Source organism: Fusarium mangiferae (genome assembly GCF_900044065.1).
Source record: "Fusarium mangiferae strain MRC7560 genome assembly, contig: FMAN_scaffold014, whole genome shotgun sequence".
In the NCBI taxonomy this organism is placed as follows: Eukaryota; Fungi; Ascomycota; class Sordariomycetes; order Hypocreales; family Nectriaceae; genus Fusarium; species Fusarium mangiferae.
The window spans coordinates 442169-467869 of record NW_024573934.1 but is presented as its reverse complement, the minus strand read 5'-3'; the positions used below and the strand labels follow the sequence as shown (position 1 = coordinate 467869).

The 25701-nt window shown below is 48.2% G+C and overlaps 12 protein-coding genes across 12 annotated transcripts; 5 read left to right on the top strand and 7 right to left on the bottom strand.

Moving 5' to 3' along the window:
* Nucleotides 1–362: 362 nt before the first annotated feature.
* On the top strand, nucleotides 363–1448 carry FMAN_15076 (uncharacterized protein; the record flags this gene model as incomplete). Its single annotated transcript, XM_041822590.1, has 1 exon — nucleotides 363–1448. One exon carries the CDS (start codon nucleotides 363–365, stop codon nucleotides 1446–1448), a length of 1086 nt encoding a protein of 361 aa, XP_041688255.1.
* A 934-nt stretch (nucleotides 1449–2382) lies between these two features.
* Nucleotides 2383–4020, bottom strand: FMAN_15077 (uncharacterized protein; the record flags this gene model as incomplete). Its single annotated transcript, XM_041822588.1, has 1 exon — nucleotides 2383–4020. The coding sequence occupies one exon, from the start codon at nucleotides 4018–4020 to the stop codon at nucleotides 2383–2385; it is 1638 nt and encodes a 545-aa protein (XP_041688254.1).
* A 554-nt stretch (nucleotides 4021–4574) lies between these two features.
* On the top strand, nucleotides 4575–7510 carry FMAN_15078 (uncharacterized protein; the record flags this gene model as incomplete). The annotated part of the gene is made up of 7 exons (XM_041822587.1): nucleotides 4575–4702; nucleotides 4803–5133; nucleotides 5211–5490; nucleotides 5545–6017; nucleotides 6067–6366; nucleotides 6485–6629; nucleotides 6684–7510. The coding sequence occupies 7 exons, from the start codon at nucleotides 4575–4577 to the stop codon at nucleotides 7508–7510; spliced, it is 2484 nt and encodes an 827-aa protein (XP_041688253.1).
* Nucleotides 7511–8831: 1321 nt separating this feature from the next.
* Nucleotides 8832–9641, bottom strand: FMAN_15079 (uncharacterized protein; the record flags this gene model as incomplete). The annotated part of the gene is made up of 1 exon (XM_041822586.1): nucleotides 8832–9641. One exon carries the CDS (start codon nucleotides 9639–9641, stop codon nucleotides 8832–8834), a length of 810 nt encoding a protein of 269 aa, XP_041688252.1.
* A 779-nt stretch (nucleotides 9642–10420) lies between these two features.
* On the bottom strand, nucleotides 10421–12736 carry FMAN_15080 (uncharacterized protein; the record flags this gene model as incomplete). The annotated part of the gene is made up of 1 exon (XM_041822585.1): nucleotides 10421–12736. The coding sequence occupies one exon, from the start codon at nucleotides 12734–12736 to the stop codon at nucleotides 10421–10423; it is 2316 nt and encodes a 771-aa protein (XP_041688251.1).
* A 372-nt stretch (nucleotides 12737–13108) lies between these two features.
* Nucleotides 13109–14861, bottom strand: FMAN_15081 (uncharacterized protein; the record flags this gene model as incomplete). The annotated part of the gene is made up of 2 exons (XM_041822584.1): nucleotides 13109–14736; nucleotides 14786–14861. The coding sequence occupies 2 exons, from the start codon at nucleotides 14859–14861 to the stop codon at nucleotides 13109–13111; spliced, it is 1704 nt and encodes a 567-aa protein (XP_041688250.1).
* A 722-nt stretch (nucleotides 14862–15583) lies between these two features.
* FMAN_15082 (uncharacterized protein) lies at nucleotides 15584–17714 on the bottom strand (the record flags this gene model as incomplete). The annotated part of the gene is made up of 3 exons (XM_041822583.1): nucleotides 15584–16958; nucleotides 17008–17242; nucleotides 17291–17714. The coding sequence occupies 3 exons, from the start codon at nucleotides 17712–17714 to the stop codon at nucleotides 15584–15586; spliced, it is 2034 nt and encodes a 677-aa protein (XP_041688249.1).
* A 545-nt stretch (nucleotides 17715–18259) lies between these two features.
* On the top strand, nucleotides 18260–18836 carry FMAN_15083 (uncharacterized protein; the record flags this gene model as incomplete). Its single annotated transcript, XM_041822582.1, has 3 exons — nucleotides 18260–18278; nucleotides 18355–18363; nucleotides 18418–18836. The coding sequence occupies 3 exons, from the start codon at nucleotides 18260–18262 to the stop codon at nucleotides 18834–18836; spliced, it is 447 nt and encodes a 148-aa protein (XP_041688248.1).
* Nucleotides 18837–19426: 590 nt separating this feature from the next.
* FMAN_15084 (uncharacterized protein) lies at nucleotides 19427–20374 on the top strand (the record flags this gene model as incomplete). The annotated part of the gene is made up of 1 exon (XM_041822581.1): nucleotides 19427–20374. The coding sequence occupies one exon, from the start codon at nucleotides 19427–19429 to the stop codon at nucleotides 20372–20374; it is 948 nt and encodes a 315-aa protein (XP_041688247.1).
* A 706-nt stretch (nucleotides 20375–21080) lies between these two features.
* FMAN_15085 (uncharacterized protein) lies at nucleotides 21081–22082 on the top strand (the record flags this gene model as incomplete). Its single annotated transcript, XM_041822580.1, has 1 exon — nucleotides 21081–22082. The coding sequence occupies one exon, from the start codon at nucleotides 21081–21083 to the stop codon at nucleotides 22080–22082; it is 1002 nt and encodes a 333-aa protein (XP_041688246.1).
* A 247-nt stretch (nucleotides 22083–22329) lies between these two features.
* FMAN_15086 (uncharacterized protein) lies at nucleotides 22330–23601 on the bottom strand (the record flags this gene model as incomplete). The annotated part of the gene is made up of 1 exon (XM_041822579.1): nucleotides 22330–23601. One exon carries the CDS (start codon nucleotides 23599–23601, stop codon nucleotides 22330–22332), a length of 1272 nt encoding a protein of 423 aa, XP_041688245.1.
* A 394-nt stretch (nucleotides 23602–23995) lies between these two features.
* Nucleotides 23996–25147, bottom strand: FMAN_15087 (uncharacterized protein; the record flags this gene model as incomplete). Its single annotated transcript, XM_041822577.1, has 1 exon — nucleotides 23996–25147. The coding sequence occupies one exon, from the start codon at nucleotides 25145–25147 to the stop codon at nucleotides 23996–23998; it is 1152 nt and encodes a 383-aa protein (XP_041688244.1).
* Between the last annotated feature and the right edge of the window lie 554 nt (nucleotides 25148–25701).

Here is a 25701-nt window from a genome sequence, read left to right as displayed (position 1 = left end):
GGCGAGTATCAGTACCCAGTTCGAATGAATAAGATAAACATATGAAAGATACATTCACAAGCGAAATATCTCTATTTAGTCCGAGTGAGTCACCAAAAATGTGCTTGAAACATGTTGTAACGTGACCACAACAACCCCGCTTTTGGGATCACGTGTCTCCGTACCTAAGCATGAACACTCTCTGAACAGAAGCTTGGGCTGAACAAGAACATACACAATAAAAGTTTAAATATTTCTATTTAAACCGAGTGAGCCGCACGAAATATGGTTGAGACAGCCTTCGCTGACATGTCTAGATATCATCCATCACTGAGTCATCCACTACGAATACGATATCCATGACCGATTCTCAGCCTCAAAGCATGGCTTCCATAGCCCCAGCAGCCAAGCTGGCCGTCCTCATCGACGCAGACAACGCCAGCGCCGCCATGATAACCTTTGTCCTCGCCGAGTTCGCAAAATACGGCACCACCTTCGTCAAGCGCGCGTACGGCGACTGGACCAGCAATCAATTAAACGGCTGGAAACCCCAACTCCTCCACAACTCCATCCATCCTATGCAACAGTTTGCATATACCTACGGAAAGAACGCCACAGACTCAGCTATGATCATTGACGCTATGGATCTGCTATACTCGAACAAATTTGACGGTTTCTGCATCGTGTCGAGCGACAGCGACTTTACGCGTCTTGCGTCGAGGATCAGAGAGTCGGGATTGGTGGTTTATGGGTGTGGAGAGCGGAAGACGCCTAAACCTTTTGTCACGGCGTGTGATAAGTTCATTTACGTTGAGAATCTTGTGCCGAGATCTGGGACTCGGTCGATTACGGCTGGTGTTGCAGGACCATCAACTGCTAACCCACTCAATGGGGGGCCTCCGCGCGGCCATGCTCCAACCTCCGCATTTACCAAGGGTAAGGGTCCTTTGATGGAACCGCCTGCGCCTGCAAGAGGCTTGCTTCCTGAGCAACCGTCTCCATCAAATCGTGGACAAATCGCGCGTCTTCCTGAAAGGGTCGATTTCCAGAAGGATCACACTGAACAGCGGGCGAAGTCCAATGGTGAATCGTCGGCGGGACCAGCTTGGAATAGCACAACAAGCGGCAAGCGAAAGAGGCTCGATTCCGAATCCGACAGTCCCGCACGAACCAAACCTCGAGTATCATCCCCAGAACCAGGTGACTTGGAAACGGAACAGCGACCCGTGGATGATCAAGTCATAGAATGGCTTCGCGAAGCAGTTGAGGCGAAAACCGATGAAGACGGCTGGGCTGGTCTTGCGGCTATTGGAATGCTCATGAACAGATGGCATCCTGACTTTGATGTTCGCACGTATGGATTCAAGAAGTTGCATGAGCTTATGGCCTGGACCGGATTGTTTGAGTTTATGGATCAGCGCCCAGGGGAGGGGAAATCGGTTGTCAAGTATGCGAGGTATCTTTATTGACAGGGAAGATGGGGGTTCGGTCGTTTCGCATAGCTGAAATTTTGCTTGTATAAGGCACTCAGTTAATAAGGCCCTGATCCAATCGATCGGTACGGCGCATAAACGATCCAGACGGTGGACAAAAAATTGGTCCCTGCCTGATTAGGATGCCTTGTGGTGCTGAATGTCACGTTTTGAAAAAAATCGATCTCGGCCAATATATCTTAAGGTAATTGCTGTAAAACTACTCCGTAATTAGGTAAGTTTAGAAAAAAGTTACTAAAATATTGGGCATTTTACGTCAATTTTAGTGTACCGGTTTTTCTGCCACTTTGACAGAGCAAGTACTTAACCTAAATTTTGCACCGATAGAAGTCACTCCGCGCCGTATCGAGTGTGTATCGAGTGCGCCTTACGGATCGATTGAATCAGGGCCTTAGAAAGGAAATCTTGGATAGTAATGAATGTATGATCTGTGTAAATGTCTCTCCTCCTCTGCATCGTCTTCGATTTGTTAACTATCTTCTCTCGGCCGGATTAAGCTCTCAGCCACAGGTCTCAGCGGCAAATAACACTTCTAGCTCACAACTTAGACATTATACCAAGATGTTTTGTTAACTCTGTATTAGTACGTGTCATTTCCACTTTTGCTTACCTGGGAAGATAGCTATTGATTGCCAAGGTTCCCTAAAGGCATCCGGCACTCCCTCTCCAGTCAACAACCCATATACTAAAGCTATTTCTACAGAGAGCTCCGTTGCTCCCTTAGCATCACGAAGGGTAAAAAGCATCTCATCACCATGTTTAATATAAGACTTTATCATATTTGCTTGAATCTTCTGGTAGCCTGTTTGATTGCATCCAATTTGTGGGCAGCAACAAGGATAAGTATACTACACTAAACTACTAAAGTTCTACAGCCCCTCCCCTCAGACCCCATATGTGCACTCTTTGTTCAGAGGTGTGAGGACAATCCGGCATTGATAACTTTATCAAAGTCAATACCAAAATCCTGCATCATTCTGACAGCAACAGGTCGGCCACCACCCCAAACACCTCCACCAGGGTGCATAAAAGGACCAGCGAGATAGAGACCCCTCACACCAGGAACACGATATTGTGCAAGAGCAGGCGTGGGCCGATTGACGCCCATTTGATCCCCGGCCATAGAAATACCGCAAATATCGCCTCTCTGGAAGCTAGGTGTATCAGAAACGTGGTCAGGAGGAGTGACAACCTCGTAGGAGCGGATCATGTCAGGAGTGAAATCTTCAAGATATTCAGAAGCATACGCAAAGACTCTGTGGCAAAGATCGTCTTTGATAGAGTCCCAATTATTCCACCCGACTCCGGCGATCTCGGACTTGAGCATGACGACGCAGTGCAGCAGAGACTTTCCAAGTGGAGCACGCGTAGAGTCGCGTTCGCTTGTACATGAGAGTCCAATCATCAACTTTTCTGGGATCTTTCTTTCAGCCATGTCATCGTAGCTCTTTAAGAGATCCTCCATATTACCGGGACAGACAGTGTTCATGACAGTGCCGTTGGCCTCTCCTCCTGCTTTGAATCGTAGAGGACGGTCAAGAGCTGCGTGGATGACGAAAAGGGTGAACTCGGAAGACCGAGTTGCTTTGGCAGCAGCAGTAATGGCGGGATCGATTCCATCGACAAGCTGACCAAGCAAGTGAGGGTGGATCATGCCAATAACTGCCCTTTTCGCTTTTAACTCTCCAGCTCGAGTGCAGACACCCACAGCGCGGCCGTTCTCAGTAACGACTTTCGTGACTTCGGTGTTAAGACGGACTTCTCCGCCATGAGCCTCAATGCAGCGGATGACAGATTGAGTAAAAGCGGTGCCACCACCCTCAGGAACTGCGAGACCGTACTTCTCCATCAGGCCAAAAGCAAGATATCCCATGAGCCCTGTGCCTTTGGTCTTAGGATGTGCTAGTTGAATCTCGGTTACAAACCGAAGAAGGGCGACTCTCAACGATTTGTGAGTGAACCACTTGTCGATGACATCTGTGGAGCAGGCCTCGGAGGCGAATCCAATCTCAGCAAGGACCTCCTTGTCTTGAACATGTTGGAGGACAGTATCGGTAGGTGGCTCGAACATGCTCGGCAGGAGAGCATCGGTGATTCGGATGGCTAAGTCCATGAATCGATCGTATGTTTGGGCATCCTCTTTTGAAAACCTTGCGATGGACGCTTTGGACCGGGCACGATTCTGATACAACGGAAGCACTTTGTCCTGCATGATGATTGCATAGGCCGGATCGAGGGGCAGATATTTGAGGCCATACTTGGATAATAGACCAAGCTCGTCCTTTGTAATGAGTGGATTGCCCAAGATCATTTGGTGAATAGCACTGTGACGCTCACTGACATAGCCCTCCTCCGCCATGTGAAGGCTGGCAACGCCGCCACCAGGATAGCTTGCGCGCTCGAGAACAAGGACCTTTTGGCCGGCGACTGCCATGTAAGCGGCAGCTAGAAGTCCATTGTGACCCGAACCAATGGTGATTATGTCCCAGTTGGAATCAGTGGCTGTGAGACGGCCTAACTTGGAAAAGCTCTGGGCAGTCTGCGCCATCTTAATGAGCAATGGACTAGGAATAATGAAAAGTTATGTGAATATGTGAGCTTAGCTTGGTCAAAAGAGGGAAGAAAAATGTAGAATGATGCCGATGATGTCAAAGGATAGCTGTACGAAGAGAATACGGTGGACTCGCCCTTATTTGTATGTCTATAACACACAGCTAAATAGAAGTGATATCTAGCTAGCACAATTAATCCTGCAAGCTTGCCCTGAGATCCACCACTAGGCCAGTGGATGGACTCGTAGATTATGGGGCCGATGTGTGACTAAACAAGCCGAATAAACTAAGCCAAGCTAGTCTCTAGCGTGTGGGGAAGGAAGACCACCAGTACAAATACCGTCCTCCCCCGCAAATTCCGACAACTAACATCAACCTCCAGGCGAACATTACACATCCTCTCCGTACAACTTCACCAAAATTCCGATCTCAGTGGACACCCAATAACTTTCGTGCCGGCTCCATCATCAACACCGGTCCCGCTCAGTCAGCCAGTAGCTTCGCTCTTCTTTGCCGGCTCAACTACCGAACCCAAGAGGGCTTCGCCTAAATGTCCACAACATGTACAATTTGCAACACCCGATTCCAACGTGCAGAGCATCTTGAGCGACATATGCTACGTCATCTCGGCCTGCGGCCTTACCAATGTGCGATCTGCCATGCCCAATTCTCAAGGAGGTGAGGAGTATTCCGATCCTTGGCGCCCCTGTACTCTCAGGGGCTTGACACGGGCTGCCCTCGCAGCCCAACCATGTCTGTCCGACTAATGAAATGTTAGAGATTCTCTCAAGCGCCACGCCTTGAACCATTTAGATGCCTCCACAGGTTCAGACGCGCCAGCTGACCCTCCCCCCCGCCGGGGGCGATATGCCCTTCGGGCTTGCAGTTCTTGCCGACGTTCCAAGCAGAAGTGCGACGGAAAATTCCCTTGCCGCCGGTGCACAGCCAAGAAACAAGCATGTGTTTATCTGCCCAACGAGAGGCATCAGAATACTCTCATTGGTGACACCTCCCCGCACCCTGTTCCAGGCTTGGAGTCTGTAGACCAAGAGCATCCAGTGGTGAACGCCGACGTGGAGCTCCTTTCGAGCGATCAACAACGTATCGAGGTACGTCACTGTCATAAATTTCTGTTACCTTGACAGATTCTGAGCAACTGTACGCTGACACTGTCATCATTTTCAAGGCAATTGAGTCGGGTCTTGAACCGATCCCCCTGCCACCTGACTGGAACCTAGAGGCATGTCTTACTAGCGACTCCGTGTTCCAGGAGAAATATCACAGCACATTGCAAGATATCTCGTTCGTAAACGTTCCATGGCAATTTGATATTAGAGTCGGGGAAGTCGGAGTATCCGAATGTTCAGATAGAAATGATACATCTTGGGATAACCTTCTCATCCCGAACCCTTGTCCAACGAATCCTATTCCTCAGACCGACTTGCCCCAGTTCCCTGAACATGCAGGTGAGTTGAACCCACTATCATTACTAACATTATCATCTATACTCACAACACAAGTTTCAGAGAGTGGCGTGCGGGAAGAAGTTTCGACGACCTGCGAATCAGGCGCGTCTAACGAGCCCTCAACCAACTGCCCATCTGCTCTGGAGCATCAATTGGCACGGACAGCAGAGAATGATATTTGTGACGCCGAGAATTTTGGGCATGTACCCCAGATCTCGAACGATGTCTACAAAATCATCCGCACCAAGTTCGAGGATCTAAATGGCGACAGCAGTACAAGCCAGCCATTTACACAGACCGAGTTCCCTTCGTCAACTGTGTTGAACGCCTTTATCCAGTCGTATTTCGAATATTTTCATCCTGGCTTCCCTATGCTACATAAGCCGTCATTCGATCCAGGTTTCAATGAGTCAAGTTGGCTTCTGGTTCTCGCTGTTGCAACCATTGGCTGTCGTTTTTCTCTTGCTTCGTCGCCACAAATTCTATTCCTACTACAAGAAACACTTCGAAGGTCAATTATTCGAATTGTAGGTACCAATTCCATTAGTACTGCTCTCGAGATGCTAATCCCCGCAGCTTCATGTTGATTACGATTCATGTGTGGTTCACAACCTACCGTTAGCTCAAGCCGCTATCCTGAGTCAAGTAGGGATGATGTTTTCGAGACATCAGAGGTTTACCGATTATGCTGAGAGCACTGCCTGTCTCATTGCCACCATGTGTAGAAAAGCAAATTCCCACTCAGACTTTGAGCCTGGCCACAGCGGCGAAACGAGTTCATTAGAAAAAGAAGTTGCCGGGAATAGCATCTTCAACAAGGGCTGGAAAGCCTGGGTCGCGGAGGAAAGCACAAGCAGGATGGTGTACTGTTGCCTCGTAAGTTTATCCCAAGACGATCCCAAATATCATTCTTGGTTTCTTTTTATCTGTTCTTTCTTGTTTTGATCCTTTATAAATTGGTTAGGCTAGTTATACCCTATTGACCATGAGACAGCTTCTGGACTTCCAGTTTAGCGCCCTTTTCGATTTGCCCGCTCTTATTGACATTGACTCTATCCACTTGCCAATGCCATGCTCCGAGAATCTGTGGAATGCCGACACCGAAGAGTTGTGGTATAGTAATATGACACAAGAAACAAGTAAGGAAATGTTCCGAAGACTGTCTTTTATTTGTTATTGACGTTTACCTTTAGGGGAGACCCCCCCAACAACTATACGACAAAGCCTGCAGTATTTATATGATAATAAGACAACCTCCCCAGGCTTAGGTCGATTCGGTGCCCTGATATTAACATTTGCAATCTACCGCGACGAAATGGATTCAGAGGCAAAGTACAATTATCTGAGCATGGTACGGCCCGATGAGGCTCACATGCAGTCCAAAGAATCCCTTGACCAGCTAATATTCCAGCATAACCATACACTCAGCCTTTTTACAAAATTGCCTCCTAGGCAACTCTTTGCCTTCTCCGGTTGGCGTACGACAGTTGCCCAACAGAAGAAGGCGGAGAACCATATTCGTGATTGGCTCAGCGAAGATATGGTAGGCAGTAGACTCTGCCTTGTTCACGCTGCAAAGGTATATAGTTCCGTCCGCAGCACTCGGACGTATGGACATCACGAGGCCATGGCCATTCTGCTGTCAACAATAGCCATTTGGAGCATATCGTCAATTCATAGGGTAGTGAGCTCTTCCAGTTCCGCCGAATCTGCTCCTAATTACCACGCGGCCTGTGCCCAGGATTCAGCAGAAGGACTGGCTAACAAGAGGACGATTCGACTTGACAAGACCCTCGACGGATCACTACTAGCAGCTTGGATCGCTGGTCAGGTTGATTTCAGGCCATATCTCGCAGGCATCGGGACACTCGACGATCAGGGTACAGTGAGAAGGCTCATTCGTGACAGCCTTCAACAATTGATGTATTCGGTGACCTGGTGTCTCGGGCAGGCTGTCGCAGAGGTTCTTAAGACTCATTATCGAACTAAGACGGGGGATCTAGGTATCTCGCAGCTGTGACACTAGGCGTTTCATCCCAAGTACATAACAAAATAAATTCTTGGGTGTGATCAGCAAAATGCATTGATGTCTTCATTGGCATGCTCTGTCGAAGTCAAAGTCGCATCGCTTCTCCATAAAGCCTATCTTCTCTAAACTAGAAACTCAATACACATTGCGAGGTAATACTGACATTACAGTCGCGCGAACTGCATAGAATTGCTGTTCTAGAGCCTTGCTTTGACCAACGTTATCGATTTCGGCAGAACCTGCAAGCATCACGGATATCAAGCAAGCCTCGTTCCATTTCTCAAACAGGGTGGGATCGTAATGAATATCAGTCGCAAACAAGACCGATAGTGTCCTTCTCATTAACAAAACATGACTCCTGGAGGTGGCAGTAGGATGGGGTTCGATCAGCAGGGAGAAATTATTTGATGGACCAGCATGATTTGACGTTATAAGGGTAGGACTCAGTAATATAGGAGCCATGAAGATATACCATTGATCAATCTACCAAGTCTACGAGTGTCAGCAAGCTCGGCTTGGGCCAGAGCGATATCAACCATTACGGAGTCTATCTGTATTACAGACGAGGCTTAATATTTATAGAATCTCCTACATCTGATTCCCTAATCGAAACCCAAAGATTATGCGTCTTGAGGATAGATGGCTAATTCTGGATGCTAAAAGAATCACATTTGCAAACCTTAACTATCAATCACGACCCTACCAATACAATGATAAATGCCGAGGATAGAAGCCGATCGGTATGTGGGGGAATACGAAACTCAACCTTGAATGTCGTATCACGTGGGGCGTTCGTAGAAAGGCTCTCCGGAGCGCACAATGGACGTAGGCTCCGACGCTCTGAAACTGACTCAATGCCAAATATCGTCCAATACATTATTTAGGGAACTTAACACTCATTTTCCCGTTTCTTTGCAATACTCCATAATTATGGAATCATCATTATATTTTTACTATGTAGTAGACTGGACGAATACTCATTTATGAAAAATATCATCTCGATGCAAGAAATGTGTTCCCAAGTTTACTATTTACCTTTCTTAATTATCGTCTCTGGTTTTATATGCAAGAAGGAATACCGAATATTATGCCGATTTAGTTAAGAAAAGCTCTCCAAGTCTGATTAACACATCCGTTTCTTGGTTGTTTATTCCTAAATTCGTGTATCTAAATGCTCACATTACTACATGCAAATGTCCTCTAAGAGCTGCCATGGTCTCAAGAATAATGAGCGGACGGGTTCTAACCTCAGTTGCATAAATTCATTCGATACAGTAGACGTCTTGATGTCATGAAACTAATCAAGTATCTTTCAAACCAGAGACAACTTATAATCTGCTAGAGGGTCCATGCCATTTGCAGCCCATTCAGACAAAATATCTCCGAATTTTGGAGCAACGCTAGTAAAGAACTTCTTCTTCGCAACCTCATCCACAATCCGCTGTCCCTCTGAATCTGCATCTTTCCCATTCTGCTTCAGAAATAATGCAAAGCCCTGATTGAACTCAGCCGACGACGAGCCGTTCAGATCATGCACAGTGTCTGTGTAAGTGACGTCGGGGAAAATGACGCTGACGCCTATTCCGTGGGGTTTGAGAGCCACTGCCAAGCTTTGGCTGAGAGATATATCTGCAGATTTGCATATACAGTAAGGCAGCAGGTTAACAGCAACAGCCGGGCCTGGTGTGAGACCATTGGGCGATGCCGTGTTTACAATCCATCCCGAGCCCCGAGCCACCATCTTGGGAAGAAAAGCTTTGATGATGCGGATGTATCCGAAGACATTGACTTCTACTTGCCTCCTGAGACTCTCTAACTCGAGATCAAAGATTGACGCGCTCCGAATGAAGACGGCGTTGTTGTGGATAATGTCGGGAGTGCCAATTTCGTTCTCAACTCGGGCGGCGAAGGTGGCCACGGATTCATCATTGCTGACATCGCACTTGTAAGCGAACGCTTCAAGTCCGGATTTGCGTAGAGACTCCGCGACGGGGATTTGGAGCTCTTGTTGGATGTCGGCCAAGATGACACGGGCGCCAGCTTTTGCATATGCGACAGCGACACCCTTTCCCAGCCCGTGTGCCGCTCCTGTTACGACGATGATCTTCCCGCGATAATCCATTGAAGTGAGTGGTGATGAATGTAGTATTGACATTAAACTTGGATAGAGTAATAGGCAGTATTGGGGTCTTGCAAGAGAATACTCCTTGCATTCGGTTTATGATATCTGAAACCTGGAGTATTTGTACCTACGATCATCCTAATAGCTGACTGAAATTGGTTCGGCTGATCAGTTAGCGTCTTGTGGGGTAAGTCGGAATTTGTGGAGTATGGGAATCGGGAATATCCCCGCACACCCCATCAAACCTCAACTATCAGGCCTCGCAAATGAGGACCAGTACGTTAAGTTTCCCAAAATTACTGCGTTAATAATATTATAGTTCATACAATAGATTGTTGTTGAGATGATATAGTGATGTGCTGTGGTTTCTTGCCGTAGCCACTAGCTGAATCCCGCTGGATCTTGCCAGCAGCTAAAATTGTCGGAGCCCTACGATACCCCGAGCCCACGGTGACATCGGCTCAGCGGCAGTCCGTCGCTTGGTGAGCCCGGTGGCAGTTATCCCAGCTATGCCATTTCTAGCCCTTGCTGCTATTATGGCATGAATTCTAGGCACTGATGTGCGCTTCAATATTGATGGTTATCAGTCTGCTTTTAGGGCACATATGGACTCCAGCACTTGGACGGTCGCTGTGCTTAGTCCTAAAGGCAAATGCGTTTTCAGTAGTAATAAATATATATCCTATCAAAATTACTTTGCTGTTATATACTGACTTTATGCATTGGATTTAAAAGTCTATGAAAAGTAGTAAAAGATCCTATCTCCTCTTTCGTTTACCTTACAAGATATTAATCTCGCGTGCTCTGCTAGAAGCATCCGACATTCCCTCCCCAGCCATCAGCCCATATACAAAAGCTTCGCCTACAAGAGAAAAGTCTTCTGTCCCCTTAATATTACGAAGGATAAATGGCGTCTCGCCGCCATGAAGAATAGCCACTTTGTCACCGATCTGCGCATTCCAAGGCGCCAATCCCATATAACCCCCATAAGTCACCAACAACGAGCGATGCGCACAGGCGTCGTAAATGCGCTTGATGTAACCTCCATACTTTTTCTTCCTATGGGAGAAATCCCCCAATGGATGCTTCAGAATCTCGCGAGTTCTCAGATTAGGCACAGGTCTAATCTGGAGAAACTGGGCATTCATCACAACCTCGAGCTCCTTTATTTCGTCCTCAAGAGTGACCGTCTCAAATACTCCTCTCGATGCCATATCTGGGAGCTCACGACCCCATCCAGTCCGGTCGTACCATGTCTCAATGTAAGCCCAGTCATCGCTGTCAGCTGCTTCTGCACCCGCATAATCGGCTATCATCGTTCTCCAGAGGGCGTGAGTGCGACCCTCAGCACCACCATACGGGCAATCTGGAAGCTCAATCAGGGCAAGACTTTCCCATTCAACAAGAGAATTGATGCCTTTCCTGGAGATGGGGGGCCTGTCAGGTTCGGGATGCCATACGGGGCCAAGCTGTCTGATTTCATCAATAATCTGACCTCTGAGAGACAGAACCCGTGGATTAGGATGAGAGTTCAGTGCCGCAGTAGTCCTTCCAGACGCGGAATATCTAGGCTGCGATAGTGAGAATGTGATAAATGGCTTAGGATCCCATCGACTTGGACACTCCCAGTTGGCTACCCAGGACGGCAATCTGGATAGCTTCTGCCGAAGAAGCTCTCTTTCATTTCGCAGCTTTTGCTCTCTCGTCGTCTCCCCAACGCCATACACCACTCTTGCACGGCCAAGATTGTCCCAGACTTTGGTCCATCCTGGTGGGAGTTCTCTTTGTTTGATGAAATGCTCAGCTCTCACAGGTTGCTCGCCCGCCAAAGGGCTCGACTCAGAAGCCTGTTTGGTCCTGTCCCTATTGTCTCGAAAGAGTGACCTGTCCCTGCTGGGTATTCTCTCCCAGCCATCAGGCAGTCTTGCCCAGCCTCTTCTAGGATTTTTGTCTGGTCCGTCGGAAATGAGAGCCTGGATGTCGTAGTATCTCGACTGCTCTAGGATACTGTATGCCTCTTGCTGTGGAGTGCCAATATCAACGCCTGACCAATATCTTGTGCAGTTCAGTACATGCAAGTTGTTTGTAACTTGTATCATAGTCCTTGCGAACTCACGGTACACCTGCGGTACATCGAGATGATATCCCGGGCTTATCTTGGCAGCCACATCAGGATGTACAATACCCAAAAACCCATAAATCCTGTCATGCGCAACTGTGCACTCTAACGTTCTGAATTGGTATAGCACGTCCAAAAGATCGAGTCTTCCACCGTTCGAATGCCATTCTTGATGATACCGAGAGATAAGGTTGTACATCTGATCAGGATATATGTTTCGATCACTCAGCTTCACACCGAAGACCTGAACCTCAGCCTGCGTCATCTTGAGCCGTTTAAACAGAGATGCCACTAAATCCCATGTGACGACCTCGGCGCCGCATAGTATCTGGATGTTCTTTGCCAGCACGACCTCTTGTATGATCCAGGTTCGGCGCCACCAAGGTCGATCAAGAAGCTCGCGCACTTCCCCATTCGACTGCTCCTGTATTAATCTGGAACGATTCATCAGCGCAATAGAACTTCTAAAAGACTTGGTAAATGGAAGCGTTGGTTTGCCGTAGTCTTTGTCAATCTTCCACTGATGCCAGCCAACACTAGCCATCCTATTCTGGAGTAGTCTCATGCCCAGAATACTTCCATCGGTAGGCTCACCCAACCAGACCAAGACGTTTTGCGCTTGTCCGTAAATCTTTTGCATAAGGGGAACTTGTGTATTTTTCTCGTCCACGTCGGTCTGATTGATGCATATTGCGTCGATCCAGAGGACTCGCTTTTTCTTCTTCCACCGCAACCTGCGGAGTGCGGCAGCGGCATTGTCTCCGACTAGAAAATCGTGATTACTGAGCGAGATGTTAGAGCCGTTCCCGGGATCGCCCCAGGTGTATGATAGAGCCTCATAGGCGGGGTTGGAAGACAGAATAGCTGGCTCAAGGAAGCATTGTATAGGAGCGTCGTGTTCCGATGCGGGATGAAGTATCAACAACCTGATCTGACCATCGGATGATCGAAGAGGCTGGTAGGGCGTGGAGTTCATCTTGCTTGCTGAAAAAGCTTGAATTGGCAAGCTATTATGAGCTACAAGTGTCATATTATCGTTCATTTAAGTTCGAAACAGCTGGAGCCTGATTCCTTATCAGGGGGTTGAAATCCAGACCGAAGCGCTGTGGCGTTATGCAGTTCGCTAATGGTGGTACTTGATTGGTGCTGGTCCACTATACCTTGTTCCCAGCACGAATCAGCTGGTATAGCTCAGTCTGCAGCCTTATTCTTATCATGTGCCTATGGAATGGCACAAAGAAAGCCTCATTCAAACCATTGGAGCACTTCTGGCGATTCTCTTCTAGAAAGGCTGGGTTGAGGCACATGTTTCTAATCTTGAACGCAAGATACGCTAATCAGTTCACAATTATCCCGCCAGCTCAGCTCTCGCTGGATTAACAGGCAACTCGGACTTTCCCGTATCCTGCATCTCCGAAGCTTCTATACTATGCACCTGTTTAACACCTGTGGACGGCTTACCGTCTCCATCGAGCTCAGCCTTCTGATACCCAGATTCGGTAGTATGAGGGACTGCACCAGGAGGTCTCTTTGCCTTCTTGCCAATCAAAAACCCAGCACCGAGACCGAGAAGGATAAGACCAGCTACACCGACCCCCGCGCCAATACCTGCCTTTGCACCCGTCGAGAGTCCACCATTACTTCCCGAGGGTGAGCCCTCGCTACTTCCACTGGAAGAACTGCCGCCTTGCTTCGAACCCTGGTCTTCAAGATCTGCCTCGTCGGTTGGCGTGCTCGGTTTCCGTTCGGTTGCAGGCTTGGTATGGTTACCAACGCACTTGTAAGATCCTTGGACAATGGTATTAAGGAAGTGTTCATCGAACCAAGAACAATCCATAGTCTTGTCGCCTGCGAGATAGAAATCTCCTGTAATGACCTCAAGACCAAAGAACTCGACGTTGGTGAAAGGTCCGGTCATGTTGATGTTATCTGCCTTCTTGAGCAGATTGGCGGTAAAGTTGAGAAGGCGGGGGTTGTCGTGAACTTGCAAGTCCTTCACATAGTTCAACCTCGGTACTGAAAGATCATTCAGTGCAATGTTCTCATCGATCCCAAGCGTGCAGTTCGCCGTTTTGAGACTCGGAAGACTAAGCTCTGAAAAGAAGTTGGAAGTGAAATTGAGCTTGCCCTTGAACCAATCGACATTATCGCCGTGAACTTCCGTCAGCAATGGTAGGCTGGCGTTGACAAGATCCCTAAAGATACCGCCAGCGTCGCCTCCGCTGGTATGGGTAGCAGAGTCACTGCGGCCTCCGAGCTTCTTGAGGTTCGGTACCGATAGATGTGTATCTCTTCCGTTCTCCTTGACGCGTAAGAGTCCGACTTCAGAGAGAGACAAAGAAATGTAGTCCAGGTCCGGGTTACTCTTGATGTCGACCGTGTAATTCACAAACTTGAGATCATCCAGTTCGACACGCTTTAGTCCACTATTTCCGAAGATCATGATCTCGCGTTCGACCTTCTCCGCCGAGGAGGTGAAAAGGGCTCCCCCAGTGGCTTGAAAGTCGACACCTGAAACGCCAATAGTATAAGTATAAGAAACGTTCAAGTACAAATTGCCCGCGGCAGACTGGCTAGCTCCAGAACTGATCTGAAACCCTTTCGGTATGCTAAGCTTTGGATCCGTATTAATTGATATGTCGCCCCATCCCCAATACGCACCCAACCCGTCGATCGTTCGAAGAGCAGGGAGCGTTATGTTCAGATCTCCAGGTGTCTTAGTAATCTTGCCACTAGCGCCGTACATCAGTAGGTCGCCAGTGACGTTCTTGAGGGTCGAGCTGTAGAACGTAACGTAGTCGTCTGGGAAGTCGTTGTTGTACGTGATATCGCCGATGAGAGTTTCGACGCCAGTCATGTTGATGGTCTTGGTAATATTGATGAGTTGGAGATCGCCGGTATACGTTGGACATGATGCTGCTAGGCTCGATATCTGGGTCGCCTCGGTGATTGTCGAAGTCTCCTCGTTGGAACAGGCTGGGAATAATTAGGGATGTGCGACGCTCCAGAACACGCAATGACATACCAGCAATGACGTTATCAATATGCCCCGATAGGCATAATGCCAGCCCGAGACGGACCGCAAATTTTAGACGGATCATGTCTTCCTCTTCGCTGTTGCAGATGCGATGAGAGAGTGGGAACGAGGGATGGGTGCGCAATGGGGGGAATGGGTCTTAAGACATGCCCAGTCTAGGGGAGAAAAGAAAACTCAGGACCTTAACTCTACATGATAAAAATACTTAGGTAAATCTAGCCTAAACTTAGAAGACTCTGTGCTAAGCTTATTTTGACATCCTATAGTAGGGTCCGGTGTTTTCTTGCCCCTTGAGGCCAGTGCCTTCGCTTCAATCAGCCTTGAATGGTTTCAATTAAGCTTAAACAAGACTGTGGCGTTGACTAACTTTAGTCCGTGTGACTCGGTAGCCCAGGGTGCATCAGACAGAAGCAAAAACACTGGCCGTCAAAGAAGCCTGAGTGGACGCTTACCGCAAGTCGCATCTGTTGCAAAAGGTCAACGTCGATAGACTATAGGATAAAACCCATTGTCCGACTTTATTTTGTTCATTGACACAATTATCTCTTGCTGTCCTGTTAAAATATGCAGAGAGCAAATATTTGTGACTGCGGCTGTCTTGGCATTGCACCCCTGTTCAATGAGGCTTTTTGCGATAGCTTCCATTCGATCAGCGTTTTCAGCTCGGACAACGTGGCTGGCTGTAAGATTAAAATGCCTCCCACCGTCAGTCTGACTGGTCCGTAGCAGAGGAAGCAATAAATAACACCAAAAAAAATCAAATACCATGTTTCTCATCCCTCTCGACTACACAAGTGTAATAACAGGAAACTCATCTCTCGCTTCGAGATCCAGTGGCCGTCCCAAAGCCTTTTCGTCAATGAACCCAAAACCCAGCCTCTCGTAATCCTCTCCCCCATCGACCCTCTTTACCATCACAGCATGATAAGAAGTCTCCTCATCCATTTCTTTAACCTTCAGCAAGATGAGCGCAAAGAATTCTTTCCCCTCTAAACTCTTGACTATCTTCAGTGCCTCCTGCGGTGCATCATCAGCAGTAAAGTTAAAGTCGAACCGCGAATGCGTCTCATCATGTGCTGTACGGATCGGAGGGTTGTTATCATACGCAAGCCCAGGCTTCGTAGGATCCCAGTCTTTGACGTCGAGGTATAATCGCTCCATCGGCGCCTGGATCTGCAGCCTTCCACTTGTAACCTCGCCGTAGATATTCGTGCCCTTGAGATCAATCTTGACATCTAAGACTCTCGCAACTTCCTCGTAAGGTGCACTTACCCCGAGGCCAGGAATTCCGTCCATAGATGCCCACGACCAGGAGGGTGCTCTATACTCTGAGACGCGTCTGCAACTGAGGCCTTGCCAGAGCAGCCCTTCCAACAGTCTTGATCGCCAGAGTCCAACGACATACTCGTCGTTAAGGCGTTTGGCAAAGATATTCGCGAGACCAGAGATGGCAGGGAGTTTATCCGACGCCTCTGTCAGTTTTCGAGGGCCGTATATCCGGAGCAGACTGTACCATGACTGATACAGTATTGCTTTAGGATCATCTTGTTCCTCTTTATCCTCAGCCTCTTTTCGTTCTTCCCGTCCGTCTGGCATATCATGCACATTCACGAATCTCCAATCGAGAACCGTGCCATCCTCCCCTCGAAATCCCTCACTGCACTCAAAAAACATCTGCTGCTTTGTATAGAGCAAGGTTCGACACGGCAGCACTCGTTCTTGAAGAGCCCAGCCCCGGTCAGAGAGTGGATCATTTCGTAGACTCACATAAGGACTAGCACCAGATTCTCTATCGATCGGAAGATTGAACGCCATGACCTGTCCACTGAGCTGTCCGGATTTATACTCAAACGTCTTGTATTCCCTTGGATCTGTCATGCTGAAGAGTCCTTCCGAGTGATCCTTTGCCTTTGAGGCGGCGATGGTCAAGTAAGAGTTTGCATATATTGAAAGCATCTTTGCTGATTCTCGCTCCCAGTCCTCGTAGTCGCCTTGACAGATGCAGATGCTGTCTATCCATATATATCTCACACCTAGTTCTCGCGCTAGTTGAATGACATCTTGGTGCGTTTTTGATAGATCAGAGATATTGATTTGACGTTTGCGTTCTTCGAGGGTTGCTTTAGTGGTAGTGAATTGGGGCTCTTTGCCCCAACAGTAGCTGCGAGATGTCAGTGAAGGCCTCTTTTGGACGTAATCTTAGGAGATACCTGAGAGATATGTATCTTCCACGTTCCTGTCCGTCCGTTTCCCGGAGCTTTGCATATGAGCTGTTGATATCGTCACCAACGTCAACGACTCGACACGGTAACAGCGTCTCTCCAGGGCTGCATTTAGGATGCTCGTCACACTCCTTTACCCAGTTATGAGCTCTTGATATCGCCTTCGAAGTTCCCCCATACTGCTCAACGGGTCGTCCGCGAATGACCTGGGCGAAAGGATCACCTAACAACGTCAGTATCGCTACTTCTAGACAGAATTATCGAAGCTTACTATCGTCTACACAGAGTCCAATGGCCGCTACAAGCCGTACAGTCTCTTTTCTCTCGTCATCTGTCGTACTCATAACCCAAAACCCATCACCTCCTCCAACTAGCCTCTTGACAATCCACATCTCCCATAGCGGCCAACCGTACTTTCTTATCGTCCCCGCTTCCCACTTGGGCTTAAGCTCTTCGAGTTCTGCCTGGCATGATTTGACCTGAGTAAGTATCAAGTAGCAAATATCGCAGCCTTCATTGTTCGCAGCATTTCGTAGAGCTTCCAGACTCGGATGATGTAGATAGCCTCGGCTGTCTTCGGGCCAATCGTGACAGTCATGGAGATACGGATATCCGCTGACGTTAAGCCATGACTCGGGCGGGGCTATGGGAAGGTTTTCCCACGGGATTGCTCTGCAAAGATCGCACAGAGTCATTTTGTTGTACTCTAGAAGTTGTGACCTATGATTGGAGGAAGCAGCAGCGTGAAGTTCATCGAATGTCAGAAGGGACATAAGCACATGCCTGAGGCACCAACTGATAATCCCTGCTTCCCTGAGGTAGTTATCCGGACAAGTTATCCGGACAATTTAGCAACTGTATGTTCCTACTTCAAAACATACAAGATCTTTAGTTGCTGGATCTCAGAACAAGTATCATTGTATTATTCTTGCCAGCAGTGAGTCACCAAAGTTTCATCTGGTTTCTCGTATAGTCAAGCTGTACTGCCAAATTCCTAAAATAGCTCAAACAGGGTTTCCGCAGTGTTTTGAGATGACAAGGTAATGAGCATAGCGTTATAGTTGATTGAGATCCCACTTCTAGATTTATCAAACTTCATATGGAGTATATCTTATCATTTTTGTGCTCTCTACCCCATTCTTGACAAAAGAGTGCTACTGAATTTGGTCAGTGGAACCCCCACTTCTAGGTCATAACAGACAATTCCAAAAAGACAAACATATAAAAGAACAGATTACCTATGGAGAAGTTATTGCCTTGTACTTGACAAGTTTTTCCTTGTAAGAGTTTCTCTATCAACCAGGAAGCCTCAACGTTGTCTGCAACCAAAATCAGCATCCAACAGTGAACTACCCTACATATATATCTATGTCGTGAAGACTAACTGACATTTCCCAGTGTTTACATCTGAGACAGAAGCAATCACTTCTGTTCTACACGCCTACGGAACCGCACTGGAAGACCGAAATGTCAAAGAAACAGTCGGACTCTACACTAGGGATGGCGTAATAATGCCTCCCCACTTCAGCGCCAGCGCAGGAACGCGAGCTCTCACTGAGACTTATGAGCGAATTTTCAGTAGCATCCAACTCACCATCACCTTTGACATTGATGAGATTGTTTTGATGTCGCCGGAATGGGCTTTCGCAAGAACAACAGCAGAGGGCACAAAAACTATGCTGCAGACTCAGGCTTCAGAACCTCATTCCAACCAAGAACTGTTCATCTTGAAGAAGGAGGAGGGAAGCTGGAAAATCGCGCGATATGCTTTCTCTACAATGAAACCGCTTGTACAGGATGGAATTCGACGTAGCTAAACAGGCAGTCCTTAATACAAATGTTATCGCCGTCTGATCCTTGCCACAAATGTTTCCGATAAACACAATTCTCAGAGATTATCTCCAGAAATTCAAGGCTTGTGAGGCCCCGCAGCTGATCCCCCTATCCCATCCCGTTTCATCCCATTCTTGGCAGTCTCGGACTCATCCGCGTATTCATCCCTGCATCACATCCCCAATGCTCAAAAGCCGGGAAATTTTAAGTTGACCGATACCAAAAAAATCCTAAAAATAATTACGAGATGTAACAATAGGCGTATTTTCTTGCGTCATTTACCGGCGGTGAATCATCAGTCAGCCCACGCCCTGAACTCTCAACTGCCGGCCGAGCGTGCCCAATTCGGACCGGACTGAGTAGCTCCGCTGAACAATTCTTCCGTGGAGCGCTTACACTATGGAATAATATTCCCCGAAGCTTTTGGTCCGCCTTGTTTCAGCGCCCGCTGAAACTATTAAGGACCTACTGTACTTACACCGAATGCCGAGGAAGCCGTAAGTATAAGATCACCGCAATGTCTGTTTGTTTCAAGCACGATGATCTTTATCATTACTCATAAACTCTATCGACAATGTGGAAACTCCTTGTCAGCGGCTTTGTCGCCGTCGCGTCGTTCAGCGGCGTGAACGCTGCTTATCCTAACCCTGGTCCCGTCACTGGCGACACTCGTGTTCACGATCCTACGGTTGTCAAGACTCCCAGCGGTGGATACCTGTTGGCTCATACGGGAGATAACGTTTCGCTCAAGACATCTTCTGACCGAACGGCTTGGAAGGATGCAGGTGCTGTTTTCCCCAATGGTGCGCCTTGGACTACACAGTATACCAAGGGCGACAAGAACCTCTGGGCCCCTGACATTTCCTACCACAATGGCCAGTACTATCTGTACTACTCCGCCTCTTCCTTCGGTGAGCGCACTTCTGCCATTTTCCTCGCTACCAGCAAGACCGGCGCCTCCGGCTCATGGACCAACCAAGGTCTCGTCATCGAGTCCAACAATAACAACGACTACAACGCCATCGACGGTAATCTCTTCGTCGACTCTGACGGAAAATGGTGGCTCTCCTTCGGCTCCTTCTGGTCCGGCATCAAGCTCATCCAACTCGACCCCAAGACCGGCAAGCGCATCGGATCAAGCATGTATTCCCTCGCCAAGCGCGACGCCTCCGTCGAAGGTGCCGTCGAGGCTCCCTTCATCACCAAGCGCGGAAGCACTTACTACCTCTGGGTGTCGTTCGACAAGTGCTGCCAGGGTGCTGCTAGCACGTACCGTGTCATGGTTGGACGGTCGAGCAGCATTACCGGTCCTTATGTTGACAAGGCTGGCAAGCAGATGACGTCTGGTGGAGGAACGGAGATTATGGCTAGTCATGGGTCTATTCATGGACCGGGACACAATGCTGTTTTCACTGATAGTGATGCTGATGTTCTTGTTTATCATTACTACAATAACGCTGGCACGGCGCTTTTGGGTATCAACTTGCTCAAGTATGACAATGGCTGGCCTGTTGCTTACTAGAGAACTGGATTGGAGATGGTTGACCTGTTGGGGCGATGAGCTGGATCTATTGTCTGTACATGAATTGCATCTGTAAATACTTCAACTTCTATATATAACGCATGACTGTCTGCCGCGATTAACATATGTATCCGCATGAACGAAACGTCTATTATAATAGTGTATGTACCCTTGTATCAATCATGGTGAGCATACGATGACGCACCAGTCGCATTGGGATACAGATGTCATGGCTCTATGTATGTATGCCATAAGCGGCCCTCTAGCAAGGTCCTAAACCCTTCACTGGAGTCCCATTCGATACTAGGGATGAACAGGAACCAAGCCGAGGGATCGTCCCACCGCGTGACCAAAACGTGGTTAGTCGCCCCACGATCTCGGCAGGTAGCATTGGCAGTTTACACGTTTCCAGCTAATTTACCCAATGACTCGAGCGCTTAAGCACCCCGCAACGCCGATCCCCCAGAGTCGATGCGGGGGGAAAATCTTGACTTTGCGCACGAATAGAATTACAGGAAAGATTCGTTTACCCCGTGGAGAGGTTGTTCGGTCCGTGACGGGCCGGAGAACTGGTGATAGAGAGATTTCAGGGAATGGTGTCGCTTCGCGATCTTCGTGATTCCTATATAAACCGTGTAAGTCGCCGTTCGTCTCTACGGAATGAATAGCAAAACCAACCTTGCGAACTGTCTTCATATATCCCATCATGCGTCTTCTATCATTCCCAAGCCATCTCCTCGTGGCTTTTCTCACCCTTAAAGAGGCTTCATCCCTTGCCCTCACAAAACGCGACAGCCCCGTCCTTCCTGGTCTCTGGGCGGACCCCAACATCGCCATCGTCGACAAGACATACTACATATTCCCTACCACCGACGGCTTTCAAGGCTGGGGCGGCAACGTCTTCTACTGGTGGAAATCACCAGATCTCGTATCATGGACAAAGAGCGAGAAGCCATTTCTTACCCTCAATGGTACCCATGGTAATGTTCCTTGGGCTACTGGCAATGCCTGGGCTCCGGCTTTCGCAGCGCGTGGGGGCAAGTATTATTTCTATCACAGTGGAAATAACCCCTCTGTGAGTGATGGGCATAAGAGTATTGGTGCAGCAGTGGCAAATCACCCCGAGGGGCCGTGGAAAGCGCAGGATAAGCCTATGATTAAGGGAACTTCCGATGAGGAGATTGTCAGCAACCAGGCTATTGATCCCGCTGCTTTCGAAGACCCCGAAACTGGAAAGTGGTATATCTACTGGGGAAATGGCGTGCCTATTGTCGCAGAGCTAAACGACGACATGGTCTCTCTCAAAGCAGGCTGGCACAAAATCACAGGACTCCAGAATTTTCGCGAAGGTCTTTTCGTCAACTATCGCAAAGGAACATATCACCTGACATACTCCATCGACGATACTGGCTCAGAGAATTATCGCGTTGGGTACGCTACAGCAGATAACCCCATTGGACCTTGGACATACCGTGGTGTTCTTCTAGAGAAGGATGAGTCGCAGGGCATTCTTGCTACGGGACATAACTCCATCATCAACATTCCTGGAACGGATGAGTGGTATATCGCGTACCATCGATTCCATATTCCAGATGGAAATGGCTACAATAGGGAGACTACGATTGATAAGGTACCCATTGATAAGGACACAGGATTGTTTGGAAAGGTTACGCCAACTTTGCAGAGTGTTGATCCTAGGCCTTTGTAGATCGGATAGCTGATAATTTAATGAGTTGCATGTTATAGTGTTTCGGTCAACCTTGATACTACTTATTCTATCATACTCTGTAAATCCAGTTGCGTTTACAAGAATGGTTTGACAACAGTGTGAGCCTTGACTTTGCGTACACTATTTGTATATCTTTCCTTCTTTGAAGACTTATTGACACTCTGACACTCGTATATTATGCATATATATTTAGGGAACTTTGCTCAGCAAACAATAATGAGACCTGTTAGTCAAGGTATGCCTCGACGAGACCCATCGTGCTTGTGCTATTCCTATGAACCTTGACGACCTTGAACCTGGAATCTGCTTCTTTGAGCAGCTTCTCGAAATCACCCCTAGTCCGTTCCTTCGACCCAGCAACCACAAACATACACATATCGCACTGTCGCGATAGATGTTCCTGATACTTTGAAACCTCATTCAGCTCTGGCAAAACTTCCTCGTTGATCAGAAGAGGAGTACCAGGTTTGCATTTCTCAAGTGCGGGGACAAGACCTCGAAGGATCTTGATGCAGTCTTCATCCCGCCAGTTATGAAGACACTGACGCATGAAGAAGGCGTTGGCGTCGGTGATTGGCTGATCTTTGAAGAAATCATGCAGCATGAACGACACCCTGTCTGCAATCTCAGCTGGCAACTTTGCTTTCCCGTCATCAAGAGCTTCAGGGCTAACATCTTGAACGACAAAGCTCAGATTGGGGAATACGGCTGCAAGGTCCATGGAAACATGTCCACTTGCACCGCCAACATCAACTACCTTTCCAGGAGCTTCAAGCTTATCCCAATGGAAACCATCCCGAAGCGCAGTGACTGAGCGGTCCGATTGAGTCAGCGCAGCCATAGCCTTTGCAAAGTTGAGGCCCTTCTCAGGCACATCGGCGTAGAACTGATACGGCGGCTTGCCGTGACGCGTGGCGAATGGTGAATCAGCTTCTTTGGAGCCATTGAGATCATTTTGGACGAATTTGGCAGCGTCAGAAGCTGCTTTGAACATTTCGTCGAACTGCATCCAGAGAATGGCTTCCATGTCACTGTCCCGTGCGATGAGAGCAGAGCTAGCGGTGTGAGTGAATACATCTGGCTCGACTTCCTCAAAGACGCGTTGAGTTGCAAGATGCTTGATCACCCTACGACATCGACCTTCATCAATACCGGCCTTGGAAGCTAGGTCGGCAATACTGACTTTGCTGCCGAGAGGGACATGTCTGAAAAGTTTGAAATGAAGAGCAACTTGATATGCTGCGAGAGTGTAGTGGCTCATGTAAAAGGAGCGGTATTCATTGGCTGGGCCGTTGACAAGACGCAGAAGGTCTTGCGCTGCATCGTTGAGCTGAATCCTGGTGGAGTGAATATCGGCATCACCCTGGATCGCGTTGCTGTTCTGATCAAAGGTCGGTTCCTGCTGCTTGGTCTCTTGTAGGTGTTTCACGATAGTCTCCGTGGCTTGATGCACAGTCTGTGCCAATTGCAACAGGTTGGACTGGTTTGTTGTAGCCATCTTTTCATACAAAGCTTAAGATACTGAATGCTTTCTATGAATGAAGTTGGAGATGGAATTGAATTGTGCAAAATCCGATATATTCTCCTTCTTGCCAAGACTACCATAGCTATATATACCTGTTCTTCAACCCAGTTCCCTCATTCCTCATTATCCTTCTTACATATTATGTCGCCAACATCTGACGTCGGGGCTTTATTCACGGGGTGATAAGAATATACCGAACTTGCATACCGGCAACCATTTACATCAATCCATGCAGCCGCAATCACCATGTTTGCTACACAACATCTCTAGTTTTCGGGTCCCGAATAAGCGGAAAGTCCCGTCACCCAATGGCATTCACTCACACCCGTCTCAGCGCCATGATGATCAATCTCACTGCGCATGACATCTACCATTCGATTGGCTGACACGCAATCGGCTTATCGAAAATCGGCGGTAGCTCAGCCGCAGTGACACTCGTGCTCGCGAACATCGCGCTCTTGTCAAACGCGAGAAACCCTGTACCCTCGTAGCACCCAACATACTCGGCGTCGATCTCGTCGCCCTTTATGATGCCGAGATCGACCCAGAGGAGGATGTCGCCGTCTTGCATCACGCCGCCGGGGCCGTATGCTGACATGAAGTTACGTCGCAGCTTGACGTGGCCTTTGTCCCATCGGCCCATGTGCTCCATCTTGGAGAGGTCGGTCCAGTACAGGATCTGGGCTTGGCGTATGTAGTCAAGGCCTGGGAATATACCGCCATTGAGCGTGCCATTGGTGCCATTGGTTGTACCGTTTGACGAGCCATTGGTTTTACCATTGGTAGTGCCGTTTGTTGCTCCAAGTGACTTCTCTCCCGCAAATGCGTGGCATGCCCTCGCTGACACCATTCCCTTCTCCATACCTGCTGTCACAACATTGGTGACCCATTGCTTAGTAAGTCCATCAAAATTCTCATCCCAGTACTCGCGCTCCTTTTCCTTCATAGCACTGTAGTCTTGTCCCTCGATCACAATGCAGAGATTGTCCGGGAACTTGGTAACCTGGGCTCTTACACGACGGATCTTATCGGTCATAGGCTTTGGAGGCTGCCAAGCGTCCGAAGAGGAACTGAAGGTGTCACCTTCAAAATCAGGGGTCATACGAGAACGATATGCTCCCCAATACCCCGTCTTCTCAGTCAGAGGCACAAGTTCTCCGCAATGACCAAAACCAACTGGATTTTTGCCTGTGCACTCATGCATAGCTCTAGTCGCAGGGAGGCAAACCGACTCCCTCCAGAAGCCAGCATCATCTGGGAGCGATCCCCAGAAGCTTTTCGTAGCATCACTCTCCCACCATAGCTTGAAGGTTTGAGGTGAGGTCCAATAAGTCATCCAAACTCTGGATGGGATATTGTTTTGTTCTAAACGCTCGACTGGGACACCAGCATCTTTAATGAGATCGTCGAACTTTTCGATAAGTTCGAGCTTTTCGTTGCTTGGCGTGTCGGCATGGTATTGACATCCGAAGGTGCCCAGGGTAAAGTGGTGAGCGGAGGAGAAACGTGGGCGAAGCATGGTTGAACAATTGAATAAAGGTAAATCTATTCAACCAAGAGGACACTAGGTATTAGCGAGTTTATATGTTAGGAATGCCATGTCAGTGATTCGCTGCAATGGCGACTATTGTCAATGCAATTCATGCTTGAACAGTCCGGATAACAGAATTCCAGATCTTCCCCAGACCATGGTTCTGGAAATTAAATACCCCAATGCAGATCATCTTGGTACACCATCGTGGGGAAGCCGTTGGATACTTGATATCCGGATACGATATCGGGCGCTAAAATAGTTCGAGGGGTAGCTCCCTCACCAAGGGTCAGGGTCAGATAAATAGGGTCGTGGCAGCGATAATGAATCACGGGAATTCAATCGATTCGCCGGCATTCACTGCTTCTCGATTGCATCGTGAATCTTGAAAAGTATCAGACCTCAATTGGAGCATGAGTTATGCATGAATACTTCTTGCTGTAGCATCATGAGTCCTGAAAATGTAGTCATAAGACTCTCGCAGATCACTGTCTTGGGGAAAGCCTGCCGCCGTTCGGCAATCTCCATTTCTTGTGACTTCT